The sequence below is a fragment of the Dermacentor variabilis genome, chromosome 3, assembly GCF_050947875.1.
Source record: "Dermacentor variabilis isolate Ectoservices chromosome 3, ASM5094787v1, whole genome shotgun sequence".
In the NCBI taxonomy this organism is placed as follows: domain Eukaryota; kingdom Metazoa; phylum Arthropoda; class Arachnida; order Ixodida; family Ixodidae; genus Dermacentor; species Dermacentor variabilis.
Window position 1 is genome coordinate 21,516,073 of NC_134570.1, and position 26,326 is coordinate 21,542,398.

Sequence of the window (26,326 nt, forward strand, 5' to 3'; positions counted from 1 at the left end):
AAACGCATAATCAGCACATTAACGAAAATTCACTAATTATCTGCTTAGTTAATTACTGTACAGCACACATTGCAGTTTACGAATGGTAGCCGATGAGCTTGCAAGGCGCATCCATTTGAAGCAAACTTCCAGGATTACTTACATCAGTTTCGAGATATTATTTCCCAAAGTGTGGGACGAAATAAATGGTGTTACGATCGCCCAGCAGGGGTAGTGACCTTCTAGCCTCTCTTGCACCACTGCGACGAATCGCTTCGTGAAGCTAACAAAACAATGCGTCACTCCCGGACAGACATGCGGCGACAGCAAGGAGAGACACGTTTGGCAGACCGAGTATTCTTGCTTGGTTCACTGTCGCCTTCATTGACCAAAGGGAGCAAGAAAACTCCTGGAAAAGGATGTTCTAAGACGTTCCCTCACGGACTCCGGTAACCGCAACGGTCGTTTGACAGATGCTCCACCTAATTGCTGGGTCATTCCAGGAACCAAGACGCACCAGCTTGAGTCAAGCGTGACAATCACTGCGTACGAAGCTCCCGCCCTTTCTGTGTGTTCAGTGAACAAAGGTGCCGGAGTGATTGTGTGAACCCTCGCCCTCAACGCCGGTTCTTCAACGACTTTATACGCTCCGATTGGACGAAGGGGGGCGGCAGTTCTCCCTGGCCTAGGGATCTAGGGAGGACCGGATTTAAGCGAACTTTTTCGGCTCCTCGGCTTGCTTCACTTCAGTCATGCTAGAATGATGAGATCTAACGTTCTCCACTCTTCAAGTAGATATCGTAAATAAAACCAGTACTCCTCGTTCTCGCTGAGAACAAGTTCCTCCCTTCAACAACGTCCTTAGCGGGGATGAGTCGGACGACGTCATGGACCAGCTACCCCTTTTGACATGCCCTACTCCAATTCGTACAATGGGCGTTCCAGTTACTTTTGTGCTTCAGTGCATAAAACAGCACTTAAAGGAAATCGTAAGTGGAACAACAATGCATTCTTAAGGCGAGTTTGATGGCGCATATCTCGAAACTGGTGTCACTCTGGAAATTCATTCCAAGTGGATACGCATTGCAAACTCACCGGCTACGTTTCGTAAATTGCCATGTGTGGCGTAAAGTAATTAATTAAGAACTATATTAGTGAATGTTTGTTAATTACTTGAATATGTGTTTTAATTTCTCGTGCAAACAATGTCCGCCTCTCTGTACAATCCAGCTCGAGGACAAGAGTTATGTTACCTGCAAAAGACCAATTTTTTTTAATTCCTTAAAACTTAACAATCATCAGCCCGTATACATAGCATTCAGCCGCTCCGCAGGAGGTCGCGGGCTCTATTCTCGACGCCTGCGACTACGTTAGGACGGAAACAGACTGCGCAAATGCCTGTGTTCCTATATTAAGGAGGGCGTGAAAAAAAAAATTCTACAGGGCGCGGATTTTTTCATCAAAGACTGACACACCTTGCAGATAAGGCTGCACAGACAAGAGTAAACGTGGTCCATCAATGCGTATACCATCTATCCCTCGAAGCCCGCGTTCCAAAATCTACTGTGAGTAGATGTATGGTATGTAGTTGTGCGGGAACCAGATGCAGGCTTCGTTGATCATTGCGCAGCGTATGCTGACATAGCGCTCGCAAAATTTTTCGTATTGAAAGTTAGGTTTGCCATTTTCTGACAAACGCTGATAAGACGTAGTAAAACCTAGTGATAACCTACATGCCAAAGTGCTTAATGAAAGACTAAACTGAAGCTGAAAACTTAGTTCATACCCGCCGTGGTTGCTCAGTGGCTATGGTGTTGGGCTGCTGAGCACGAGGTCGCGGGATCGAATCCCGGCCACGGCGGCCGCATTTCGATGGGGGCGAAATGCGAAAACACCCGTGTGCTTAGATTTAGGTGCACGTTAAAGAACCCCAGGTGGTCAAAATTTCCGGAGTCCTCCACTACGGCGTGCCTCATAATCAGAAAGTGGTTTTGGCACGTAAAACCCCAAATATTATTAACTTAGTTCACAGAAAAAAAGAAAACATAACAACGCAAGAGTACGAAATTCCCTGAATGATGTCATCAGCTAGACGCTTTCTCCAGTTCACCGCAAACATAGGCAGCTGTGTTTTAAAGGTACAAGAGGCAGCATTTCGATGATGCTCATAGTGACTTGATCACTTGGCGAACGCACTATCGAGGCGAAGGTGACAACAAAGCACCTCTATACGGATTTCAAAGTACGGTCTGGTAAAGCAAGATGTGCTTTCACCGCATTTCACAGGCGCCAGACGTCTCAAGTGACACTTTATTTTTTGCCTACGCGTACTTGTTTACTTTTGGTGTAGAAAAAAAATATATATTGGGGAAGTGAGAAGCATGATGGCGTCGTCTCGTGCTTTTTGTGGAAGTAGCGAAAAGCGAGCCTTCTGCAACGTTTGTTTCTGACTTGACAACGCAGTGATGACGCACCGGTATTTACATACTATGCGTGGAACGAAAAACGACGATGCAGGCTAGCCATGCATCCATTCGACGCGTTGCGATAAAGTTCAGGCATATGTATACATGCACTGATGTTGACGTCGACAGGTGCATTCGAAAACAGTGCACTCGATAACGCAAGAATCTGCTACTGATGTTCACGTTGGCAGGTTCATTCGAAAGCGGTCCATTCGAAAACGTAACAATCTGCATTAGCTCGGTTCAGATCGAGGGTGCGCGCATCGCTTTGCTTTAACGTTTAATACGATATCAGCAATTGATACCAGATAAGTGAAGGACAGATAACTAACTGCGCACTGATTTCACGGACGACTTGATCCCGCCATACTGTTCAACCATTGATCTCATAGTGTATCGCGAAAGCAGCAAGAGACAGCCGTCAATGGTTAATATAACACAGCGGCGCGACACGTACAAGAAAAAGAGACACTTCCAATTGGTGAATCGATGAAGCAAACATTTTGGACAGCTCAGTGGACGCGAAGATGCATTTAAGGGTAAGGTTATATTATTCTTGCTAATTTTTGCTACAGGCACCAAGTTACACCGCGATAGTTACACAGTCCTCGGCAACCTCGTGTTATGTGTGAGTTGTAATGTTTACAACACAAAAGTGTACATCTTCACTGAACAGTGCTGTATAGAGAACGCAGGGTGAAGATCGAACTCGCTTAATGCCAGCCCGCAATTATTCTTACATAAGCACAGCGGCTACACAGCCACCCCGAACTGCATACGACCTCTTTATCCCCTCCCTTCTTGTATTTCTTTTCTTTTTTTTTTACATTGCGAGCAAAAACTGGTGTCACGTTCCACACCATATACGACTACCATGCTGGTGAACTCGACGGAATTACCGTGCTACTGAATAGAAGGTTGCTTCCGACTGAGAAACGAAGAGGCCCCAAAACAAAGACGAATCAATGCTGGGGAGCACGACGGGACAGCACCGAGCTATAACGACTCACTTATATAGCTTAGTAATTATATTGTTTGTACTGTAAACCGAATTACATCCTTAAGGGTGTTTTCTGTCTATAACTCACCATATACTCACGGGTGTAAGGGTGTAAAGGCTAATTTATACCTTAAGGACCTTTGAGGATGCAAACTGATTTACAATGTAGTAACCGCTCATTTAGTAGAATTTCATGCAAGATAACACCATTTACATGCAGTATGTTTCAACTCTTGTTTAAATTTGACACAGCTTGGTTTAGTTTAGAGTACTTCACGAAATTGTATCGCTAAACAATGACTGAATGTTGTTCTTGAAGAATAAATGTGCCGGTCATGGCTATATAATCGAAGTGTTGGTCGCTGGTATAATGTTCTCAGTAACACGGTAGCGAATATAATCGCAACATGAGCAATACAGGTTACGTCAGCAGATTCACGAGGCGTATACGCGGCTATACGCCGAAGCCTGAGAAAATACACTCCAGGTGCATCATTCCGTCTTCACGACTATACCTGCACCGCACATCATTCGGTACTTACTCCACCTATTCGTAAACCTGTTAGTGTTTTTTTGTGAGCGGATCTACAATGCAGACACGCGGATATGCGTTTCCACGCCCTACAACAGCCCGTGCGCGCGGTTATTTACGACCGCTCGACTTATGCCAAGGCCTCGATGCGCGTGCGTGTGTGTTCCCTGGAAAAACGGCCGTTTGTGGCGTGCCCTTGGATAGCAATTCACTGCATCTACTACACTCGACACCAAGAAGCATGAATTACAACGCGGTCGCTGCAGGTAAATCTCCGCGAAACGCTCGGCATACATGTTTGCATCCGTGTGGAGCTGTGCGCTGTACTTCCCGCAGACGTGGGATCATTTGTCCCTAATGCCAGCGCACGTTCTTGGTGATAGGTTCGTCGCTTCAGTTTATGGAGATTAGAGAAAAGTAGGGAAACCGCAAAGCAGGAAGGGAGAACATTAAAGAAAAGAGCGTAACACACTGGGAAGAGTATCTTGCTGTTATAAAAATTGACGCTTGAGATATACTGAAATGAAGAGCGAAATTAATAGATATAAGTACATTACACACTTCAAAATCACGATAGGAACGAGTTTGAAGGAGATGGAAATACTGTTACCATACGCTTCTTGATAATGTAGTGCATTAATAAAGTGAGCTAGGAAACAACTAACGTTCATCGAAGAGAACGGTTACCTTGTGACCTCTTAAACCGTTTCCTTTTACCAGCACGTGGTATTTGCGAACAGACACGTCAAACACAATAAGAATAAAAAAATTGGCGGAGAAGGGGGAGTACAAAAATATAGTGCGCCTGTCCCATCGCCTTACCAGACAAGCTTTCATCCGCGGCAGCGCAGTCACCCGATGCCATCACCAGCAGCGAAAGTCACTTATGGACAGTGATGAGCAAGGTCAGACGATGTGTATCGAGCGCCGCGATCGCCCGCAAGCTGAGCGTCGATGATTGCGAGCCATGGGACGCCAATGACTCCGTAGACGGTGCTTTCGCAGCGGGCATCGCGTCCACCGAGAGGCGCAGACGACGCCGGTGCGTTCGACCGCCTCGCGGCGGGTGCCGAGATGAAGAGGCGATTCGGCGGCGTCCGAGCAGCGGGCGATCGAAGGCGTCGGTCGAATCGCGTCGAGCGGATGCCGAACGTCGAGCGGACAGCGCGGCGGCTGCGCCGACGCAGCTGTAATCCGACACGCGCGCGCGCTCCTCGTCTCTCCTTGGCCACGCCCCTCTCCTGCAGCCTGCACGATGCACGTTACTGCGCCCCCCCCCGCCCCTTCTTTCCTCGGTGGAACCGCTCCCCCTCAGTAAGCGAAGTTTAGAAGAGGGAAGGAGAAGGTGCTCGCCCTGCATCCCTTCAGCACCGTTCTCATTGAGGAGAGATGCCACTTTTTTAAACGATCCGGTTATATATTGGTTTGATCTCATCGTTCGAAAAGCAGGTGTATGATGGAAGAGGAGAGTCCGCAGACATCATAACACTCTCGACTGTCGGCGGTCACCTGAACTGTCCCATTCCTACAACAAAAGAAACGCTAGAGCGAAAACAGCGCCAACTTACGGGACGATGCAGGGAGGCGGATAGAACGCTGCCGTTATCGTTCCGAGCACCATGTACAAACTATAGCCCAACGGTAATCTCCCTTGAAAAGGACAGGGCATTCAAATGGCAATATCGATTTCTGTCCAACAATAAAGGTACTCGTGGAAGAGACAGGAAAAAAATTAATTAATTGACGCCAACAATGAGGGGATTCCACAAATGCGCTGGATAGAGAAGTAGCGATAAAAGCCGAATATAGAATACATCGGTATCTGATTTGAAACGGTTTAACAACGGAACTAGTGATCACCTTATGATCACGCATCTAGCTGCGGACACAGGACACCACGTAAAGAGGTAACCCGTGTTCTTGAGTGATGTCTAATTGCTGCAAAGGCATCGCCTTCCGCGCGACGAGGAATATACAGCGTGTGGGGTATTCGGATGCCTCGAACACGGCTCAGCAGCCAACGCTTGCGTTGTTGCACTGTGGAAATGACAGGCGTGCTCGGTGCTGATGGGAGTTAGGCCCTAGGTATAAAAATATACAAATACTTTCCAGCACTCCCACTTTCCGAACGCTTTAGCTGTTGGTTGTGCATAAATGGGGTAACTATACGGAAGAGGGACCGATAAAAAAAGTAATGTTCTCAGCCTGAACAACACAGACACCGCGCCATTTGTTAGGCGCCGACGACGGGCCAGCCGAGTTTCAGGCTCAGTGCCGCACGATGCTAATATACGTTTATAATCAGGGCTACAGAGAACGATATCCCACAAGGCAACATTAGCAAATAAGATGCAACGAAACGAAAGTGCTTCCGAACTGAGTTTTTTCTCTCTCTCTCTTTCTAGTTTTCGTGAGAATGGGCTAGTTCGTCCTCGAGCGGCACCACTATATGTAGAAACAATGCGCCATGGCTGTGACGCGAAATATCGCGGTAAATAATATCGCTCCCGTGTTCGCTCCCGGGAATAACATGTCAGGGCGAGCGTGATCCTCCCCGACGCTGAAGAAGTCGTTTACGTGATGCGAGTGAATCCTTCTATGCGTACATTCCGAAAGAGCGAACTAAAGAGATGAAAACATCAAAACTTGTGGATGGATAAACGATGATGACAGGTGCGAAAACAAAACAGTGGCGTCGCTCGCGCTCCTCTAAGCAATCGCGAATAAATGCTGGCGCGAGAGTCTTGGCGATATAACTGCCAGTATTTACGCACGGTAGACGCGTTATAGGCGAATCTATTTCACATCAAGGAGACGGCATTTCCTTACGTCTCTGGGTGACTCATCTGCAGAGCGTGCAGTTTCCAAACAACCTTTCTGAGAATAAAGGCAAGCAGTCGCGCAGATTCTGGATACGCATACGCCTTTGTTGCCGAAAGTTCACTGACACCGCCTCCGCTGGCCCAGTGTGAACGCGCTAAACGCCTGAACCAGAGCTATAGCGAAGATATTACAGCGAAGGAAGTGAATGTCATTAGCCGACGTTCGTTCACGCAATATATTATTTCACCATTAAACTATTGATTTAGCGCAGCCTACGGACATATATATATATATATATATATATATATATATATACCTAACTACTGATTATTGCTCTTTTCTAAACACAGACGGCGGTGTCTTATGGCAGAAGTTGCTTATAAATAACAGGCCATCACTCCACATACTGTCTCATGATGGATTATAACCTCGTATATAATATGATAATATGATATAATCCACAGGCTTCCTGTGAAGTAAACACAGCCCGAGGAAATTATTTTACGGTCTGCAAAGTCTATATATATGGTTATGGTTGTCTGTAGACCTTATATTGACTGGTCCAGAAAATATTTCTAAACACAAATAGCTTCGCGAAGCCGGAACCGCGAAGCCATTCGTCACAGAAGTTGTTTATCATTGGTCAGCAGTTGCGAACTTGTTCCTTTGTGTATCCCCGCCTTGAGTCACAAAACTTCTGTTACACAACAACAGTGTGGAAAGATGGAACGGATTACCGAAAGAAACATCAGATATTATCAGTCACGAGTCCCGGATACATCAGCATGTAAATCGGCAACAGTAGCCGCTATTAATACTTATTTTATTTTTACAAGTTTCAGTGAAATCACGTTTCAGCGAAATTACTCAATCTGCACAGTGAGAATTCTCATTATAGGTACAGTTTCTCCTCAATAAATAAATGTGAATAAAGCCATAACTGCACATTGCGAAAATCAGCTTCCCAATGACCAATGATGTTAACCTACTTTCTTAAAAAGTAGAAACGCAAACGCATGCTAATATCCTCTTCCAAAACCGCACGCAGGTCATGAGGCACCGACCGCAGCTACTGCAAGATGCTTGAATGAAAGTGCACCGAACAATGGGCGCACGCTATTACGAAGACGCATCCGACTTCTGCCCGGATATAACAAAATTATTGCGTTACCGAGGGCTGCTTTAACACGCAGCCGCCGTGCTAACGCATATGCCTGGCTTCGCGCTGGCCGCTGAAGAATAGACCAACCGTGACAACAGCAAGGCCGCAGCAACTCCACTGTCCCTTCTAGATAGGTCAGCACGAGTTGAGTTCAGACGTCAGGGGAATGCCACCCTTCACTTAATGCGCCAAGTAAATACGAGAAAAAAAAAGCCAGAAAAGAATTCGCAACAAGAATTAATCGAGACGCTGCGCTGCCGTGAACCGCGCATGTGCGCGCACGTATACACGTAGATCCGTAGACATCGCGGCTTTTACAAACGTGGGCGTGCACATTTATTGAAAAGAAAGCTCCAATTGAAATTGGAAAAGGTGCGCAGACGGTAACAGCTTAAGAATGACCCGTGTGAACCAACCAAGACTTTCGATGTTCGCACTGTGTGTGAACATTCAAGAAATCTTAACCACGGGTTCATAAGTTTCCTAACAGTTCATATGTTGTCGGTAGCAGAAACTCATTGAAAAATCGCACTGTCGAACGAATGCTGTTCTTTCTGTGCAACTCAGGCTCCCGATGAGCAAGCTTCGAGCCTCGGGTTCGCACCAGCGCCATTCCAACGGAGTGTAACCGAACAAGTCGAAACTCACTGGTGCACAAGTTTCGAAATCCCATGCGTTCAAAAGAGCGTGAAGCGAATTGCGCGGCTCGGTCTCACGAATGACATCTTGTCTTCAGAAAAGCTTTGGTTAAAAAACAAAAACAAATAAAGTGGAAGACATGCGGCGCATAGGGACAACATCTACCGGTTCGGCTTTGCATAATTAAGGACGGAATGTGAGACATCGGGCCAACGTAGTCCTCGTCTTCTACGGGCTTCGAGCGGAGTATAAGTAACACGTGAGAAAAAGCAAATACTTTATAGGCGAAAGAAACGCAACAACTTTATACGTACTCTGAATATCAGCCTTGGGGTAATGTGCAGGAGCCTGCTCGACTCTGAAACTTAGTGCTGCAGCGCCAAGGGTCTCTGTGTGATGTTATTAAAAGCGGAAGCCTAAAGCAAAAAACCATCACACGGAGAAAGAAATCTCGATACGAATAAGGACGCGATCTGAATGACCAGGGGAATTCCGAAAAACAACGTGGAGGCCGTGTGTACTCGAAAGCGTGCGCTTGCCTAAGTCGCAGCGCGCCGGACGACGATCCTGCGCCCCGTGCTGACCGTGACAGGCAGTATGCGTGTTCTGGGAGGAGGGAGTCGGTAACACAGAACGCACCTTTCTGCGAACAGGGCATCTCCAGCCGCATGTCGACGACTCCGCTGTAACAGTCCGCCGCCGCCGTCGCCGACACGGGCGCAACGCCGCCGATCAGCGCCGATCAAGCGCACTCCGCTGCGAGCACTCGACGCCGACGACCACATACAAGCCAAACGCGCGACTGGCATGCGATCGCCCGAAGCCCGTCTGCCGCTGCTCGCTCGCTTCTCTCCCCCACTTCACCGCATTGGTTTTCAAGACGGCCGACAGATGGCGTCGCGCTCCCGCGCGGCTTCATTGTGGCTTCGCGCGCGTCGGTCCATCGCCGCCCATCCCGATGAAGAGAGAGAAGGGGTCCGCTCTCCGACAAACAAGTTTCTCCATCGGTATCGAGAAAAGATCCGGCCGCCCGACGGCTTCCTTCCCTCCACCTCTGCGGCGGGGATAGACACCCCCGCAATCGATCCCCCACGTGACTCGAAGGGGGACTTGCCTTCGCGTGCTTGGCTCCTCCCATCGGCCCCTTCTCGCTCTCTCGCCCTCTCTCTAAACGGGGAGCGCTCGCGCGTGCTCGGACGGTCAAGGGATGCTGCCGCCGCTGGGACAGCTCGCGGTGCTACCGAGCACGGTGCTACCGAGCACGTTACCGGAGGAAGACTGCGGCCTGGCGAGAGCAGCCGAGCCACGGTGACGATGGATTTTGTCCGTGCTGAATGCGAATGCTACCGTAATCCTTCGTGCTAGCCTTCTCGCATCACAAACTCCTCTTCAAATCCATAACAAACCAGAATCCACAAATTAAATAAAGCTTTAGGATATCAAAATGGATGCTTGTGAGCGGTTACTATTTATATATTATTTGATACGGTGTTACGAGTTAAAACAGACACGCACGTGCGCGAAAATACAAATATGTGCTGCGTGAAGCTCAATGTTAGTCAAGAAACCTTCACTTTATACCAACGGCTCATATTGGCCTCGAGCTCCACCACTGGAAAAGCTGGCGCCACCGTCGGCGTGACGTGCTAGGAGGGATCACGTGGACATAGCGGCCGCGTCGGCTGCATCGGGCGCGCCAAAGGGAGCTGAAAACGAGTTTAAATTCCCTCGAACGCTGCGGTCCTCATTTAGTGGCGAAATTTTCCCGCTTCGAGTGTCTCCTTTACAACGCTTTAAAGCATTACAATAGGTAGTGGCTGCCTTTGAAGGCGCGCAACATGGTAGGCTACTGCTCGGTGCCGCAGGGCCGGACGCACGTAACGGAGGCCGGTGTCAGCCTTATTCATACGTAGCCGCAGGACAAGAAGCTGCGTGAAGCTTGGTTCGGGAAACATAAAACCGGCAAACAGTCATCGGCTGCAACTCGGGTACGCAGCAAGCACAGACGCGAGGAAGATTTCTGCTACGGCGCCCGGTCTGCGATGTTCTGAAAACGCGCACTGAGACGCTCGCCCGAGTCCGCTGCCCGACTAATGTCATGACGGTTTGGTGTATGAACTTGTCGATGCTATAGATACTGGCAAGTTCAGTGGAGTCGAAAGCCAGCGGTAAGAAGCACATTTTAAAAGAAAGCATGGCATATGGTCATGTTTGTGTTATGAATTAATGCACTGGATTACAAAAAAGGAGCAGAGAGAAATTGCACGCTGAGAGCACCGATAAACATGCAGTGCGACGCAACTCGAGAAATAGTATCGAAAGGTCAAAGAATTTAGAAGAAAAAAAAAAGATTGAATCGTCGCGACGGCACATCACAGTCCCCGTAGGCGTCGAAGTCTCTACAATGAAATTATTTTTGAACAGCTCTGATAGCGCCCACGCAACAATGGTTGCTTGTATACTGTCAAATGCTCCTATTCTGCGGCCTAAAGCTCATGGCACGGTGCGAAAACGCGCGCGCGGAGAAAGCGAAACAGTGCGCGGACAAGCATGCAGACGCGCACTCGGTCGCTGCGAATCTGCGCGATCGCTGCATTGAGGCTCCGTTCTATTACACTCCATTTAGTTATACAAACACTATAAGAACATATTTCGCATAGTTTTCTCTCAGCGTTTACCTACCTTTCACGCAAGAAGCCGGTTCGGGAGACTCCATCGCGGCGACCGCGCGCAGTGGCGTTCACTGTACGTATTCCGTAAAGAGATAGCGTCTGTAAACGATTGTGTGCTTTCAGTTTGCCCAAGATTATTATTTAGACAGTAAGAAACTTCTCTCGTTTCGAAAGTACTTACAGAAATGTCCGCGAGAGCTCGCGCGTGGTGTTTTCAGTGAGCGCTGACAGCAAAACCTATGAGGAGCGCGCCACGTGATCCCTCATACTACGCCAGCGAGGCGCTTCCGATAGATGGCGACTCCGTAACTCCTCGCCGCCAATATCGCGAAAGTCACGAAAGAGGCGCTATTCTTCTTCTCTATTCTCCCCAGAAAGATTGATATAAATTTCATACACAGAAACAAGTGCCCGAAGACTCCAAAACTAGTGCGCAATCTACGTGGGCGAAAGTAGTGAAAGAAAGTACACCGGCGACGAATAGCAAATCTGTAAAATTTGTTGCAAATTAGTCTCACGAGATCTATCGCTTCCGTCGAGGTGCATCATTTCCCACAATCCCAAAGTCACAGGTAAAAAGTGATGAGCGTTTAAATACTTTAATACGCGTATGAAGGTTTACATTCGCAACTATACTGTTGTTCCATGTTGCTAATAATCATTTCTACATTGGCATTGCATTAGCTAATGCTGTATTAACATGGATCTCTTCAAAAACCTGTAATCAAGTGCTTCTATATACGTATGTATACCAATCCCATGTATAGTACCTCGGGCCCGTAGTATAATGCCAAACGAATAAGAAGAAATAACCGCAACTGTTCGTCTTCACCGCTGATCTGCGTTAACCTGAAAGAACCGCCATTGCACGCTTCGAAACATGCCCGTTCAATGGAAAAAAGAAGACACAGAGAACGCGGTATACACGCACAAGTGCCCGATCCGAAGGAGGTTCGTGCATCATCTCAGCAGCGATCTCATGCAGCAGACTTTCCTGAGGCTAACTTCGGTAAAATAGGCTCGAGTATATCGCTTCAGAAGTTTCCAAAAGGAAAGCAAAGGTTCGAGCCGACCGGACTTTCGCGACACGTGTTCGTGAAACTTTCGAAGACCACGTGACGTCCGCAACCGCTTTCCTATGACATCCGAACATGTTAGAGCGAAGCTACTCAAGTGCGACGGCATAATAGTGTATGCATCTCGCGTGGCTTCTGTATGGGGGTGCCAACGGGGAAAGGGTTGTCGCTTAAGTGAACAACATTTGGCATTCTCAGAATCCACGAACTCGAGATAAGAAGCCCTGCAGAATTGGGACCGTTTGCCATAGGGGCGAAATGACGCAGACAGTCGCGATACGAGTGGATGGTGCCAGGGTTTCCTATAGCAAATTATACCCCCGGTGGGCTGCAGGCGTCCGAGGAGAAGTACGCAGGATAACCTTAAAAGAAAACAGCCATTGCAATGGAGTGCCAAGCGAAGAACAATGGGACGAATATGGCGAAAGCGCGACCATGTGCGGCAGCAAACACCTTTCCTTTTCTTACACTTTTTTGCGTCGTATCTCGCCGTCGACGAGGAAACATCAGGAGGCCGTGTATAGAGCATGCACGACATGAGCCTTGGCGAAAGAAATAACGCGCCGGTCGTCGTTGCAGGATTGCAATTATATAGCCAGAGCTTCTTCGTCCCCCACTGACGTCAAAGCCATACATAAGAGCACTTAAAAGGAAACGCGTATGTATATGTTCCCTAACTTCATTTGCTATTCTCAACGCGCAAAAGAGCCAGGTCGACCTAAAACTCGAATCAAGCATCGCAGCTAGCAAACCATATAAGCGGCAATTTCCTCGTGTACGTTTCTCCTTTTCCAATGACATCACGCACGCGTACGACCGCGTTGGGTGCCCATTGTTCTCGACTAGCTTTGCCTTTTTTTTTTTATTCTCCGGAACGTCGCAACCACGTTGATTCCCTCGTCTACTTCCTTTCGCATTATTCTCAGCCGTGTGTAGCGCTGAGACGTTGCGTCATTGGAAAATTTCACGCTAGACCTTCCGAGATCTCAATAAACGTGTTAAGCAAACCTGCGGAATTCAACTACTGCTTGGGACGGTTCAGAATGCAGTTAGCCTCGATGAAAAGCTGTATTCAGGTTTCATGCATGCAGCTTAACATCGATGATAACTGCATGCTGAACTTTGTAAAGCAATGTTTGAACTCCGCCGTCTAGCCAAAATGCTTTTTATTCAACGTCAGCTGTCCTTTCAGTCGTACTTACACTTTGTGTTTCTCGTCGCTATGGTGCCTGCATTCAGCTGCCTATTTAAACTGCCTATTTTAAACGCAGCAGGTTTATCTCGCCGCTCACTTTTAGTCTTTTTTCAAAAATTGCTTCAAAACTATATTTCTTTATATTAGAATTTTATATTAGTACCTCTTGAACAATGGGCTTTTAGTGTGTGTGTGTGCGTGCGTGCGTGCGTGTGTGTGTGTGTGTGTGTGTGTGTGTGTGTGTGTGTGTGTGTGTGTGTGTGTGTGTGTGTGTGTGTGTGTGTGTGTGTGTGTGTGTGTGTGTGTGTGTGTGTGTGTGTGTGTGTGTGTGTGTGCGTGTGTGTGTGTGCGTGTGTCTGTGTGTGTGTGCGCGTGCGTGCGCGCGCGTGTGTGTGTGTGTGTGGAGAGAGAGAGAGAGAGAGAGAGAGAGAGAGAGAGAGAGAGAGAGAGAGAGAGAGAGAGAGAGAGAGAGCATTTTCTGAGCGTGCTCATGCCAAGTTAGCGCACTATTACAAAGCTAAGTGCGTCCGAGCGAGTATATTGTTCCTCACGCTGCAAAAAAAGTGCGTTAGTGACACGTAGGCGCTCTTATTTAGTGCCAGCAGGTCAACGCAGTAACGGCTTTTGCCGTCTGCTCAACTGGTACCGACAGACGCCTCGCAACAGATGGAGGTGGTCGACCTTGGGCCCAAATGCTATAGCTTCCAAACTTAGCTGTGAGTGCCTCTGCTCCACAGCATATTTCTACGCAGCGCAGTGATGTGTGTACGGATCAGAGACCTGCGTGCAAAATGTCACTGCTGTCCCAGGCAGCGCACGTGACCAGCCCCAGAGACAGAAGCAGCGGTGAACGCACCCCAATGAGATGAGCAAGGGGTGGAGAGAGTGCACGTCGTTCCCAATATGATTCCACCGATCCGATCTCCTGACTCATTGATCATAACGAAAGAAGGGTTTCAGTCTGGTTCTGCCAGACCCAGCCCAAACCAGAATTTGCGGTTCGCGAAGCGCGCACGCACGTATCGCTGCACAAAGTTCACAACCCATTGCTCCCCGTCAAGGGCAGCCGATATCCCCGTTCCCAGCGAGAACCACATCTCCAATCTGCCTGCGTACAGCCAGACCGCCATCGCACTGCACGCGTTATGTGAGCGAAAAAGTAAAAACGCTCCAAGAACGTGCAAGTCGAACGCCTGCGACCTGCACGCCACCAAATCGCGCCGCCGAAAGTCAGCATTCACGCGTATAGCTGGGGGGATGTACTTGCGTAGATCCCAGGGAAAACATAAAAAAAAGTCGTTCATACCGACCTAAAATTGCTCTCTCCGACCTTATTGCCACCGCTGAATCGATAGTCGAATTCCCAGACGGGAAGGTTATTTTTTTCCTCTTTTTCCCTAAATTCCGCACTTCACGTATGGGTAAACGGCGGGTGCCTGCCACTTGCAGCCACAATATTTCACCCTTTCTACCTCTTTATTACGCCGTCCGTGCGCGTCCTTCAAAAAACAAAATGAATAAAGAAATGAAAAGAGAAAAAAATAAATAATATAAAGGAGTGCCCATGTCTGTGCGACCGACAGACCTCCCCGCCTGGCTCTGCGCAGATAGGGTAATATTCTCCACTTTCCAATAAGCTTTACATACACACATACACCGGCTCTATACTCTGGTATATATGCCGTTCATCTCGATATGCCTTCCGCGCGCAGGTTCTTCATACACATCCTCCCGATTCTCTTTTTCTTCGATTTACGACTGCATGCCACATACACTTGTCGTCCCTGCTTCTTTCAGCAATTTTTTTTTATTTTTCTCATCGCTTTACCTCACCCTTTTGCAAGAAAAAATAAATAAAGGCGTAGTGGGCAAAGGGGTGCCTGTCTTCAAATGGGGGAAACGCGAGGCCGCATTGCGCTTCGGGGAAAATACGGGAAAACGGGGCTCGTCCCGATTAAGATCGCGGACCCATTCGTCTCCCTTCGGGTCCCTTGCCCAGAATGGGGACGCGACTCGGGAAGCCACGCAGAAAGGGGCCAAAACCATGCGGTTGTTTATAGCCGTTTACTTGCCTCCCATGCGCGGCGCGAGCGCCACACGCACCCCTTTTCTTTAGGCAGGCACAGCGAGCGCATGCACAGAAAAAAAACAAAGAAATTGGAGGAGAAAGGGGGGGGGGCAAGGGGAAGCGGGTAGCGGGAACACCTCCCGCTTTGTGTGGCGCCCCGTTCTCCTGTATAGTACGCGTTGCGTAATAGCTTCGCCCGCGCTCCATCTCCCTCCCCCCTCCCGCCTCGCTTTTTTTCCCGTTTACACTGACTCGAACTGGAGTAAACCCAGAAACGCGTCCGCCGGCCTACACGACAAGGCAAAAAAGTTAGAAGGTGGGAGCGCGGGTCTTAAAAAAGGAAATGTAAAAAAAGGGATGAGGGTAAGTGGGTGACGAGGGAAGGCGAAGAGGCGAATGTGCTGAAGTTGGAGAGGAGGGTGCAGCTTTTCCTCTGGCACCATACCCCTGCCATACACAAAAACTTCTTGGGCTTCGTGTTTGTGTTGCGCGAACGGGGGAACTGGCAGATCCCGCTCGGAATTCATAACCTGTTGTTTGGCTACGACCCGGTGCGCGTGTGCGTGCGCGTCTGTTTCTTATGGCCTTCGTAGTAGCAACACCTTTTTTGCTTCTTCCCTCCTTCAGCTAGAACCGCCTTGAGTTGGGATAGGGTCGCCTTTCTTCATAAGGGGATCGAATAAGGGAAGTTTACTTTCTCCTTCCTGGGTGAATAAGAAAAAAGCCTCCGACACCTTCCCGTATTGCGGTCTGTATGCGCGCCAACTCGGCCTCGTGTTGGTCAACCACCCCGTTTACGCGTCTTCGTCCGGTCCACGGTGGAACAAAAAAAAAAATGCCGTGTGAGAAAAACGTCTTTTGTGTTGTGGGAAACGACGCCTCGGCTGCGCATGCATTCATCGGGGACGAAGGATACGCGAGATTTTTCGCACATTCTGGGAAAGGCTTGTTTCCCACATTCGAGGTGTTTTTGTTGGCTGCTGTCGATGACCACCACCGGCAACTGCTTGCATTCGAGAGACTCCTTTGTTCCCGGAGGTGGTCTTTATTTTTCCTTTATATTTATTTGAGTGGCACGCTAGAGTTGGATGCACCGGGCTCTTATAGTACAAGCGTTCGGAAGGCAAGGAATCACAATAAAGAAAAGCAAATCGCTGCTTGCTTTGGGGATACGCTGAATTAGGAACCGATTGACGCGTTTCAACGGTTTTTTGGGTGAGACCCGCATTGTGCGTTAGGCCAGAGAAAGTTGCAGCCAAAGGTTTCCCAAGCAGTTCGCGGATTGTGTGATGGCGTCGGCGCTGAAAGGCACGGGCGTAACGTAAGTCTCGCGCAATGTGAAGGAAAACGATTGAAAAGAACAACCGCGGTTTCCCGGAATGGCAGCATTTACATGTAGACCCGGTGGAAGCACAACGCGGGGCACTCGTATTTCCGCAAGCTTTGTGATATGTATACGTGGTTATGTCAGCGATCCATGTGCTACACGCACATGTTCAGCGACGACTCATCCCGCATTCCTCGTGAATTGTCTTTGTGCAAACGTTCAGCGATCACTGCTGTTAGCATGGAATATATCGCAGTTGTGAGCGCTTTGCGGGGAGCCGTGATGAAAGTGCTGACGACAACTGAAGCCATGGTATATGGAAAGCCTTGGCACATGGTCTCGACTTCCTTAATGACAGGGGAGCCCGACATAAGACAATTACGCAAAGACAAAGTCGTTGATACAAGGTCATATATTTAGTGCAAGAACTTGCGTTTATTAATGACAAGCAAAAAAAATGAAAAATGAAAAAAGGAACTGTATCAGATCCTTCAGTTCGCAGATCGCGCTTAACCCTGTCTGTCATTGGGGTTTCCGTCTCGTCCGCCCAATGCAACGCAAGTACTACTTCCCTTAAAACAATCAAAAAAAGCTAGAAAGAAAGAAAGAATGGAAAAAAAAAGAAATAACAAAACCAAGATAATTTACATCATTCCTTTTAGAAATGGTTTTAGGCGCAAAAAATAAGACACGGACAACATAATAAAAGACACGGATAGGCGCACACAAGCAACTGGTTTTTTATTTTTCCCGATGCTTCATTTATATACCCTCGGCATGCGAACAGGAACGTACACAGCTGAGGTCACATGAGATAGGAACCAAACCTAATCCTATCCTAACAGCCAGGAAACTAAACTCACTCTCGTGAAGAGACAATGACGGAACGCGGATACACTGGTCACCAAACTTTCCGATATGCATCGCCTCTGCTCTAGTTCCCGTGCCACCGTATCCTCACTTTCTTCGTTATATGCATGTGTTTTCCAGCAAAGGTTCACACTTGCACACTTTGCAGTGATACGTCAAATGCGAGCTAGTCCCATTCTTCATTGACAGCGCATGCTCTCGCAGGCGGTCATATATGCAACGCCCAGTATGGCCGATGTATACCTTGCCGCAGTCTGAAGGAATCTCATACACGACGCCAGCGGAAATTTTTTTTCGAGAAACATTTTACGTAGTTCTTCACACACTCGGCCCTTTTTACAGGAGACAGGCGCGCACAAATGCGAGAAGGTTTCCGAGGAGCCGAAAACACTACCGGTAACATCGTACCTAGAAGCAACATTCTTTAACGAATGAGCAACTTTGTGCATTTACAGAATGACAACAGGACGCGTTTTCCGTTTCTTTTCGCATTCTTCCGAAGCATTGTTAGGCTCACGACGAAACTTCTTCAACAAAGCTTCGCTCCCCAAAAATTAACAAAGAAGCAGGGAAGCCCGCCGAGCCAAGCCTGGACACCTGCAAATTAAAGCTTTCCTGAATGACGTGGGGGCAAGACCTAGTTAGAGCCAACTGTAAGCTAGTAATGGCAATAGCTCGTTTTACTGTTTTGGAATGGGCGGAATGAAAGGGCAAGAATTCTTTCTGTGCACGGGGTCGGTATATACATCAAACAAACATGGTTTTCATGAAGGGTGAGATGAAGGTCTAAAAAATTGCAGCTTGTCAAATGTAGGAAGCTCGTGGGTAAACTTGAGCCCTTGTTCAAACACTTTAAGTGTGTCTCATATGTCCTTAACACACCCTGTCTAGGCGCCGTATGTTGTTTGTTGAAAACAATCAAAAATTCATCTACATGCCTAAATATCTGATCTAAAGTCGATGTATAACAGAAAGTTTGGTGACCAGTGTGTCAGCGTTCCGTCATTATCTCTTCACGAAAATGAGTTTAGTTTCCTGGCTGATAGGAAATGATTAGGTTTGGTTCCTATCTCATGTGACCTCAGCTGTGTATGTTCCTGTTCGCATGCTGAGGGTATATAGGTGAAGCATCGGGAAAATAAAAATCAGTTGCGAGTGTGCGCCTGTGCGTGTCCTACTTTTTGCGCCTAAAACCATTTCTAAATGTCATGTACCAGCTATCCCGGCAGCAGACGTACTAACACATGAACACTGTTTTCTCTTGTCTTCTTTTTTTTTTCCCACAGTAAATCAAGAAAAACTCAAGGTGAATCTTCCTTAGTTGGCCGCTTGCTTTTGCGGGCAGTAAAAATTATGACGCTCCAACTAGTGGTACAAATCTAAAAGTTAAATTTAAAAGCGTGGACTATGTCTCTCAGGTTGCGTTCGGCCCTGGAGCAAAATGATACAGCTGACTGAGGGTGTAATGAGAAATTCCGTCAAAAACAAAAGGGCTTAAATTTTTGCAAGCGAGTGTTTGCTACATATCGCGTGCCTCTGAGGCATTCATCATTCCTCTAGTTGCTGCTTGGGGAATGAATGCACGCATAGTGTGGTGCCCTGTTACGTTGCTCGTCATTTGGTCGCATGTCAGGCACTGCCATTTTCTTGGGGTGCGAGTCGCATATGTCGCATAACGATTGCCCATCGACGGCTCAAAAACGAATTTTTCGGCCATGCCGTCCTGGCCGTTTTCCTTCGTTTTGCAAAGACACTCCTTCTGAATAGAACAAAAACGGAATTATATGGATAGAGGATTCAGTGACACGTCCCTCCTCCCCATTTCTAATCACTATCATGAAAATCCTCATAAGAATAAAAAGGCCCAGCGCCAAAAATTGTCTCCGCATAGCAACTGAACCGATCAACAAGATTTTAAAAAATGCACATATAAGAATACGGCTGGTAGAACTTTGGTGCCGGTTTAATAACAAACAAACAAACAAAGTGAGCCGGCTTTTCCGCTTTTATGCTGGGCCGCCAAACCGTCCGTCGCTTCAGTCTTCTTCACCGGCATCCTTCATTTATAACCAGACACTTTAATAGTTTCCCCTGAATCAAAACAGCAAGCAAATAGTGCCTGTCGGCGAAATACCACAATGATGCGCTCTATATATTCTGAACCTATAATGTTTCTTTTTATCTTACAATAATATTTTGCCATTACTATTTATAAAGGAGTAGTCACCACAGTAAGGTGGCTAAATTATTTTCTTTCATTTTTATTTCAGTAAAAAGCGTAGATAACAAATACTCCAACCTAAACACCGTGTCGCCTTCTTGCCCTGCGTTCATCACTGATTATTCATTCGTGAGGGGATTTCGTACACACACTCCATAAAAGCGTGCCGTCAATTACTCGTCAAGGATGATGATAGCGGATCTGAAAGAGAATTCACCACGAAACGTGCAAGGAGGAATAAGAGCTGTTTGTTGCCGGCGTATGTACGCGCTTTTGTAGTCTCGTATACGTGTAAGTCACTGAAAGATGCTCTTCCCTGTCCTAAAGCTTTTCTCCGCCCTCCGTTGCGTCTTCGCGAAAAAAGTCGCAGTTTCGTCCGAAAGGCGAAGCATCGATTGTGATAGCAGATTAGCACACAGCTGTATGTAGTAAGGATATTTTTATCGGTCGTGTACACTTGGAAACATTCGCTTACTAACTAACAAGCATGGTGTCAGCGCGCACAAGCAAACATCATGAACACACTCGATGGACGCAGACACTCGCTGTCAAAACGCTGGTGTGAGTAAGCGCGGCAGCTGCAGCGAGCGAAGTGACCTTCGTGCGGTCTATCGCTTCAACGCAAGAGCGGCGAGAACACAGCGCGCACAAAGGCATGAGCTGTCTGCAGACCCCTTTCAAGATACGGCGCGCGCGACCGGGCGCGGCCCTGCAAAGTACGCACTTGTTGGCGGCGTTGAAGCCGCCCCCCCCCCCCCCCCCATTCCTCCTTCCCTCGCTGCCTCCCCGCTTTCCTCCATATATGGCGCGCGAGATAGAGCCGTGATCGTCAGTTGCACTTGCGCCCGGTCGGGAAATGAGCACTTGCTACCGGAGGTCAGCCCGCTCCCCACTCCCTCCCTTCCATCCCCCACGGCCTTTCGAGCGACGGAAGACGGCGCGTTTGCTCTCCGCTTTCTTCGTTCGCGCGCGCCAGGTTGAGCCGCGATTGTTGGCTTCCCTCGCGTGCTTTGACTACAGCACACGACGCGCGGCGACCGTGTTATCGCCCTTGCACTTTATACGGAACATCACGGTGACGGCAAAAATCCGCCTGTAGTGTCCGTATAAATGTTATCGCAATAAAATGTTATACAGGCGAGATGTGAGGCACCGTAATGTCAATGATGCAGGTGGCGACAGGTTGAGCAACCGTTTCAAGAAAGAGAGAGAGAAGGAAAGATAAAATTATAAATGAAAGGCAGGGAGGCTGTTAACCAGGACTGAGCCCGGTCGGCTACCTCTACACCGGGGAAAGGAAAAAAGTTGAAAGAAAGATTAACAGAAGAAGAGAAGTCCGCAGCGGATATTGCCGACGTGGTGTAGTTAACAGTTTTCTGCTCTATATCACTGACGGTCACTCGGTCCGGATAACAGACGGTCACGTGTATGCTAGCCTGGTTAATGTGGTATGCTCTAGGAAATGAAGTATAGGGTGCTCTCAAATGTTCTCAAATTTTGTTGTGACGTGCGCTCCGTCTGGAGGCTCTGCTAGGAGATCTTTTAGTGAAGACGCATTCAACATACATTTTTTATAGCTTCTCGCGGAATATACCGCTGAACAGAGTGAGTTTATAACGTGGAGGCATAAGAATGTATTGGTAATCCACAATGAAAACAACTACAGTGCAGAAACAGGCAAGATACGAATATCATTGTTGCCCACGTGTCTTGCGACTGGCTGTCATGCGTTCACGAATTTGCTTTTATCTGCCTACGTAACCGAAAATAAAATTTTAGTTGGAAGTCGCGGCGCCAATGCCTGTCCCACATTACTCGCGCCTAGTCTGCTTCTGCGCCGCAGTCACTTCCGATGAGCCGGAGTCAAACCTGAGACGGCGAAGCTCTTCTACAGCTGTGAACCCGCTTTTGCGGTTGTGGTTCCGCGTGTACAGCGCGCAGGCGCGCCACAGGAGCACGGTCCGTGGCTCCATCAACGTCGGCACGCTGGGAACCGCCGCTCGCGCGGAGCCGTTTTCGGCGTTTCATTTATAACCGGGCCATTCATCAGTTATCGGTGTGTCAACTGCCCCACCGACGGCGCCGCCGCGCAATGTGCCACGGATGAGGAGGGGGTGAAAAAAAAAAAGAAAGAAGGGCCCGGCTGAGCGCCGACTCGGAGAGCCCGAAACCCAAACAAACGCAGAAGTGACGCGGAGAACACTGCGCTTCACGTCACTGCCACGACACGCTCGGATCGCCACTGTATAGCTCAGACGGCGACTTGAGACGATGCCTTTCTCCGGTTTTTAAGAGGGAAGCGATTGGCCCCAACTATTTATTAACGGGCGCAGCGTTTATATCAATAAGCGGAGCGAGATGGCAGTTGGAAGTGTAAGGCTTTGACAGAACAGGGCGAGGAGGATGGGGTGCATGGGTGCGTCGAGGGCAGAGCCGTCGCGCGCACTGCGTTGCTCACGCTCACTTCACTTCGAAACTCTGTGAGGGCAGATGAAAAGAAGAGGCTCCAGGAGGAGAAAAATGAAAGTCGAGAAGCGCAGCGGAGACGTACAGGGCGAGAGCAGAATTTCAACCGCTGCGCCTCTTCTCCTTCTCAGCGCGTATGCGACGAGTGTGTACGGGGCCGCTCCCTCGGGCTTCGGGGGTCATAAATGCAAAAGGGAAAGATCAATCAATTACCGCCGGCTGACTGATCCGCAGATATATGACTCGACGCTCTTAAGGGCCACTCCGCGGCTCAATGGAGACCGGCGCCCGTCTTGGGAGAGGAGGAGGGCTGAGCGTTACGAGCGAGCGAGTCTGGAGGGAAACGAAAGGAACGCGGGAAATTAAAAATGCGCATTTCAACAGAGCGAGTACGCTTGTATGAACGCCGAAGAGCGAATAAGAGTGAGCAGAACGTGGAAAAAAAGGAAATATAGTAAAGGGAGAGAAAGGAAAGACTCGAAATGCCCACGAGGGTGAGCTCGTGTTCACTGTATATAACGAGCGTGTGCATCGACCAATAACCGGATTATACGAAGCCATGGTGTTAGGCGAAAAGGTTAAGCCGTGGAGTCCTGCTTTCAATCCGAGTCAGAGTGATGAAGTCTAAATAATTAAGGAAGGAAGGAAAAAGTGGAGAAGGAAGGCAGGGAGGTTAACCAGTTTTGCCTAACCGGTTTGCTACCCTACACATGGGAGCGGGATGGGGGGGGGTGAAAGATGGGGAGAAGAGATAGAGGGCACATAACACGGCACACACATCGTTGGTTACAGTCTGTCACTCTTGTGCGGTACGTGACATCACTGTCACAGCCGCTTGTCCAAGCCCGTATCCTTCATAAACCGAAGTAGTCCCTTCGTCGCCTTCAGCTGCGATGACTTCAGTCGGCGATATGTGAAAATGGTTGCAACTGACAATAATTAATTAATGCACAATAAATAAAATGGTTGCAACTGACAATAAATAATTAATGCACCTGTTGTGGCAAGGAACTGATGCGTTAGACATAGGTGCGTCGCTAACTCTCTGAAACTGCTGAAGAAACTGATTTGTAGACATCGACCTAGAATATGCCACGTTGCTTGAGCGGAATCACAGGGAAAGCAAAACACCGTCGCATTTGAGGATTTAGCTACTTTTATGTATGGCAACTTGTGCCGAAAGCCGATTCCCCCTTCCACTTCTAAGTTTCAGTTTATTTATTTATTTATTTATTTATTTATTTATTTATTTATTTATTTATTTAGTCTGTTTAACGGGCACGTAAGCCTATATATGCATTAGCATTCATGCATTTGTCGCCCATCGAAATGAGACCGCCGTGGCAGGGATCTATTTGTTCGTCAATGCTGATATACCAGGAAGTACCATGGTTTCTCTCTCTCTCCTCTTCTCTCTATATATTTTCTCATGAAATATTCCTGATCCAAAGGAACATGCTAATAAGCAAATTTATTTAGCCTATGCTAAGATGTATTTATATATAGATTTTTTTTAAACGTCGAGGTTTCTTATATTTGCTCAAAAGAGGCACTTAATCTGTGGATATAACATGATGATACTCCGCTCAAAGAACGATTCAGACACCGTCACATTCTTCAGTAAACTTCTGCCACTTCTTATTCTTTTAATTACATTGTTTTCCTCGACAGTGTGCTCCAGCAATGACACGAGTAAAATAATAATTAAGAAAAAGAACATGGCACTAGTATTGTTTTGTCAGCAGAGAGAGCATGGAAGAACGCAATTATTTTTTTTGTTGTAGAAGTTCGCAAATGCTAGCTTCTTCTGTCCCGCTATAAGGAAAGTCGCGCAGTGGAGGGACAAGAAGTGAAATGTTCAATGGGCTAGAGAGAGAGAGAGAGAACAAAAAAACGCAATATCCAAGGACGGAAAAGTGAGAAAATGCAACGGCGAGCTACTTGCATAGAAAAAGTAAGAAGGCCTTCGTTCTTGCACAGCCATCGCTCAACAGGGAGCGGTCCTTACAGCGAACAGCGAGCTGGGCTTCAATGCTGAGTCGAGCGACGGTCGAGCGATGCTCGGGTAGACGAGAGAAAAAGCAGCAGGAAAGCGGCGGCAGGGCATGGGGGCTACATGCACTACTTTGCATAAGTTGTCAACACAGAGCACCGGACCCCGAAAACCGTAACTGAAAAATGAGCGCGCGCGCCGACGCCACTCTCGAAGCGGCGCGAGGACAAAAGGAGACTTTCTTCCACTCGGACGCCATTAGGATGCGCTGCGCGCGCACCGAGCAATGCGGCGACGTCATCGCTTCTCCATTCGCGCGGACGTCCTCCATGATCGCGCGAGCCAGAGGCAGCAGCCTATAGATAGAGAGCGCAACAATCGGGCGTGCCTTAACGTTTTATCTTTCTGTACTCGCAACGGCCCGGCCTCGTGCGCCAGCGCGGGCCATTTCTTTTTTCTTTTTTAACCATGAAGACGAGAGTGCATTTTCAAATTTCCTGTAATCCAGTCCCTCCGAATGAATGCGACGAAGCCCGGCCGCTTTATAGTTTCGAAACGCTTTCTTTTCAGGGCTCGGTGACTTCCCATTCAATGAATACGTTGTTTCCTCCACGGCGGGATTTCCGCGATCCTTCGTCCAATCGCTCGCAATGTTCATGATCTTGCCTCATAAGATAAAGCCCCGAGGGACGGGCTGCGTCGGCTTCCCGTGGTCGCCGTGTGGCGCCAGGGAAGGCTGCGCGGCAAGCCTTTCGGAAGCGGCAATCAGAGAGTTTTCTGCCATCTTTATGTGTGCTCGCGGATGGCGGCGTCCCCGCGTGCCTTTATGTGAGCACAAATAAATTGGGAATTCCGAGACTCGAAGTACGGGAGGCAATTTTAAGCTGTGTGCCTTCGTCGCTGACCAGTTCTTTGACGGGAAGCTGTTGTGATGGCTTCTGTTGGCTATTTCATTTCTCAAAGGAGCGCGACGGCACTTCCCGTGCTCTGCCGAAGTTAGTTTGAAAGTTTGTGCTTGATAAATGAGCGTACCCGGATGAATAATGCATTGCATCCGAATAACTTGGGTTAAAGGAAGGAGAAAGAAAGTTTTTCTTTTTATGTGGAGAATTATACGCATGCATTGCACTCGGGTAGCTTTCCCTTAGTGAATGCACGCGTGTGTATGGCGTGCTATAGCAAGCGAAGAGGCGCAAAATGAACTGGTAGCAGACGGTCGCAACCCCCTCGTTTCTTTTTTTCGTTGTCGACATCCGAATTTCTCTATTTATTGATACGTCAAAGGATCCCATCATGGGAAGTTACATGCAAAATGAACGACTATTTCTGTATCTTGAAAAAAAGCAAGCACTAACCGTGCAAACGCTACACGCATATCAGGTTGCATACTTTGCAAGGCAAGCATCTGCTGCTGTGTTGTGAGTGAGCTTTTCTCCAATAACAAGCATTTTGCAACATGAATGCGCTCTTCTAGGTTTAACCTAATGTTAAGTTAGGGGAATCACTAAAACAGAGCTAAAGGCAAATGGAAATGTCACAGAATACACTTGACATGTGCTTTATACAGCAAAAATTGTATTAGCATAGTGTGGCGCGTTACACGTGCGAATATGGCGGAAGGTATACGATATAGCATTTTTCTAGTCTCAGCTATACATATACACTCTAGAGAACGCCGCTGAAGACAAGTTTTGTATTAGGCAAAATGATGGACAGTTGGGCGAGTTGGTTCGGTAAGATATTCTTAAGCGCAAGACCTCGGTACTGTTAGCGAACACTCGATCACGCACATGCGCCGACATTTCTTCCAGGTAGGAACGCATGCACTCAGCGACACT

General features: G+C 48.0%; 1 protein-coding gene across 11 annotated transcripts in view; it reads right to left on the bottom strand.

Annotated features, from left to right (window-relative positions):
- The window catches only part of ct (homeobox protein, cut), a 749,731-nt gene that overhangs the window by 120,001 nt on the left and 603,404 nt on the right, over nt 1–26,326 (bottom strand). The window contains exon 1 of one of the 11 annotated variants that reach the window (XM_075684468.1): nt 9,240–9,408. The exons of 9 other annotated variants lie outside the window; for them this stretch is intronic. In XM_075684468.1, the coding sequence (XP_075540583.1) occupies nt 9,240–9,270 (31 nt within the window). In that variant the 5' untranslated portion in view covers nt 9,271–9,408. Of the gene's footprint in view, nt 1–4,798; nt 5,136–9,239; nt 9,409–26,326 lie in introns of those variants that run through there. One more of the 11 variants, XM_075684467.1, reaches the window with a different exon arrangement.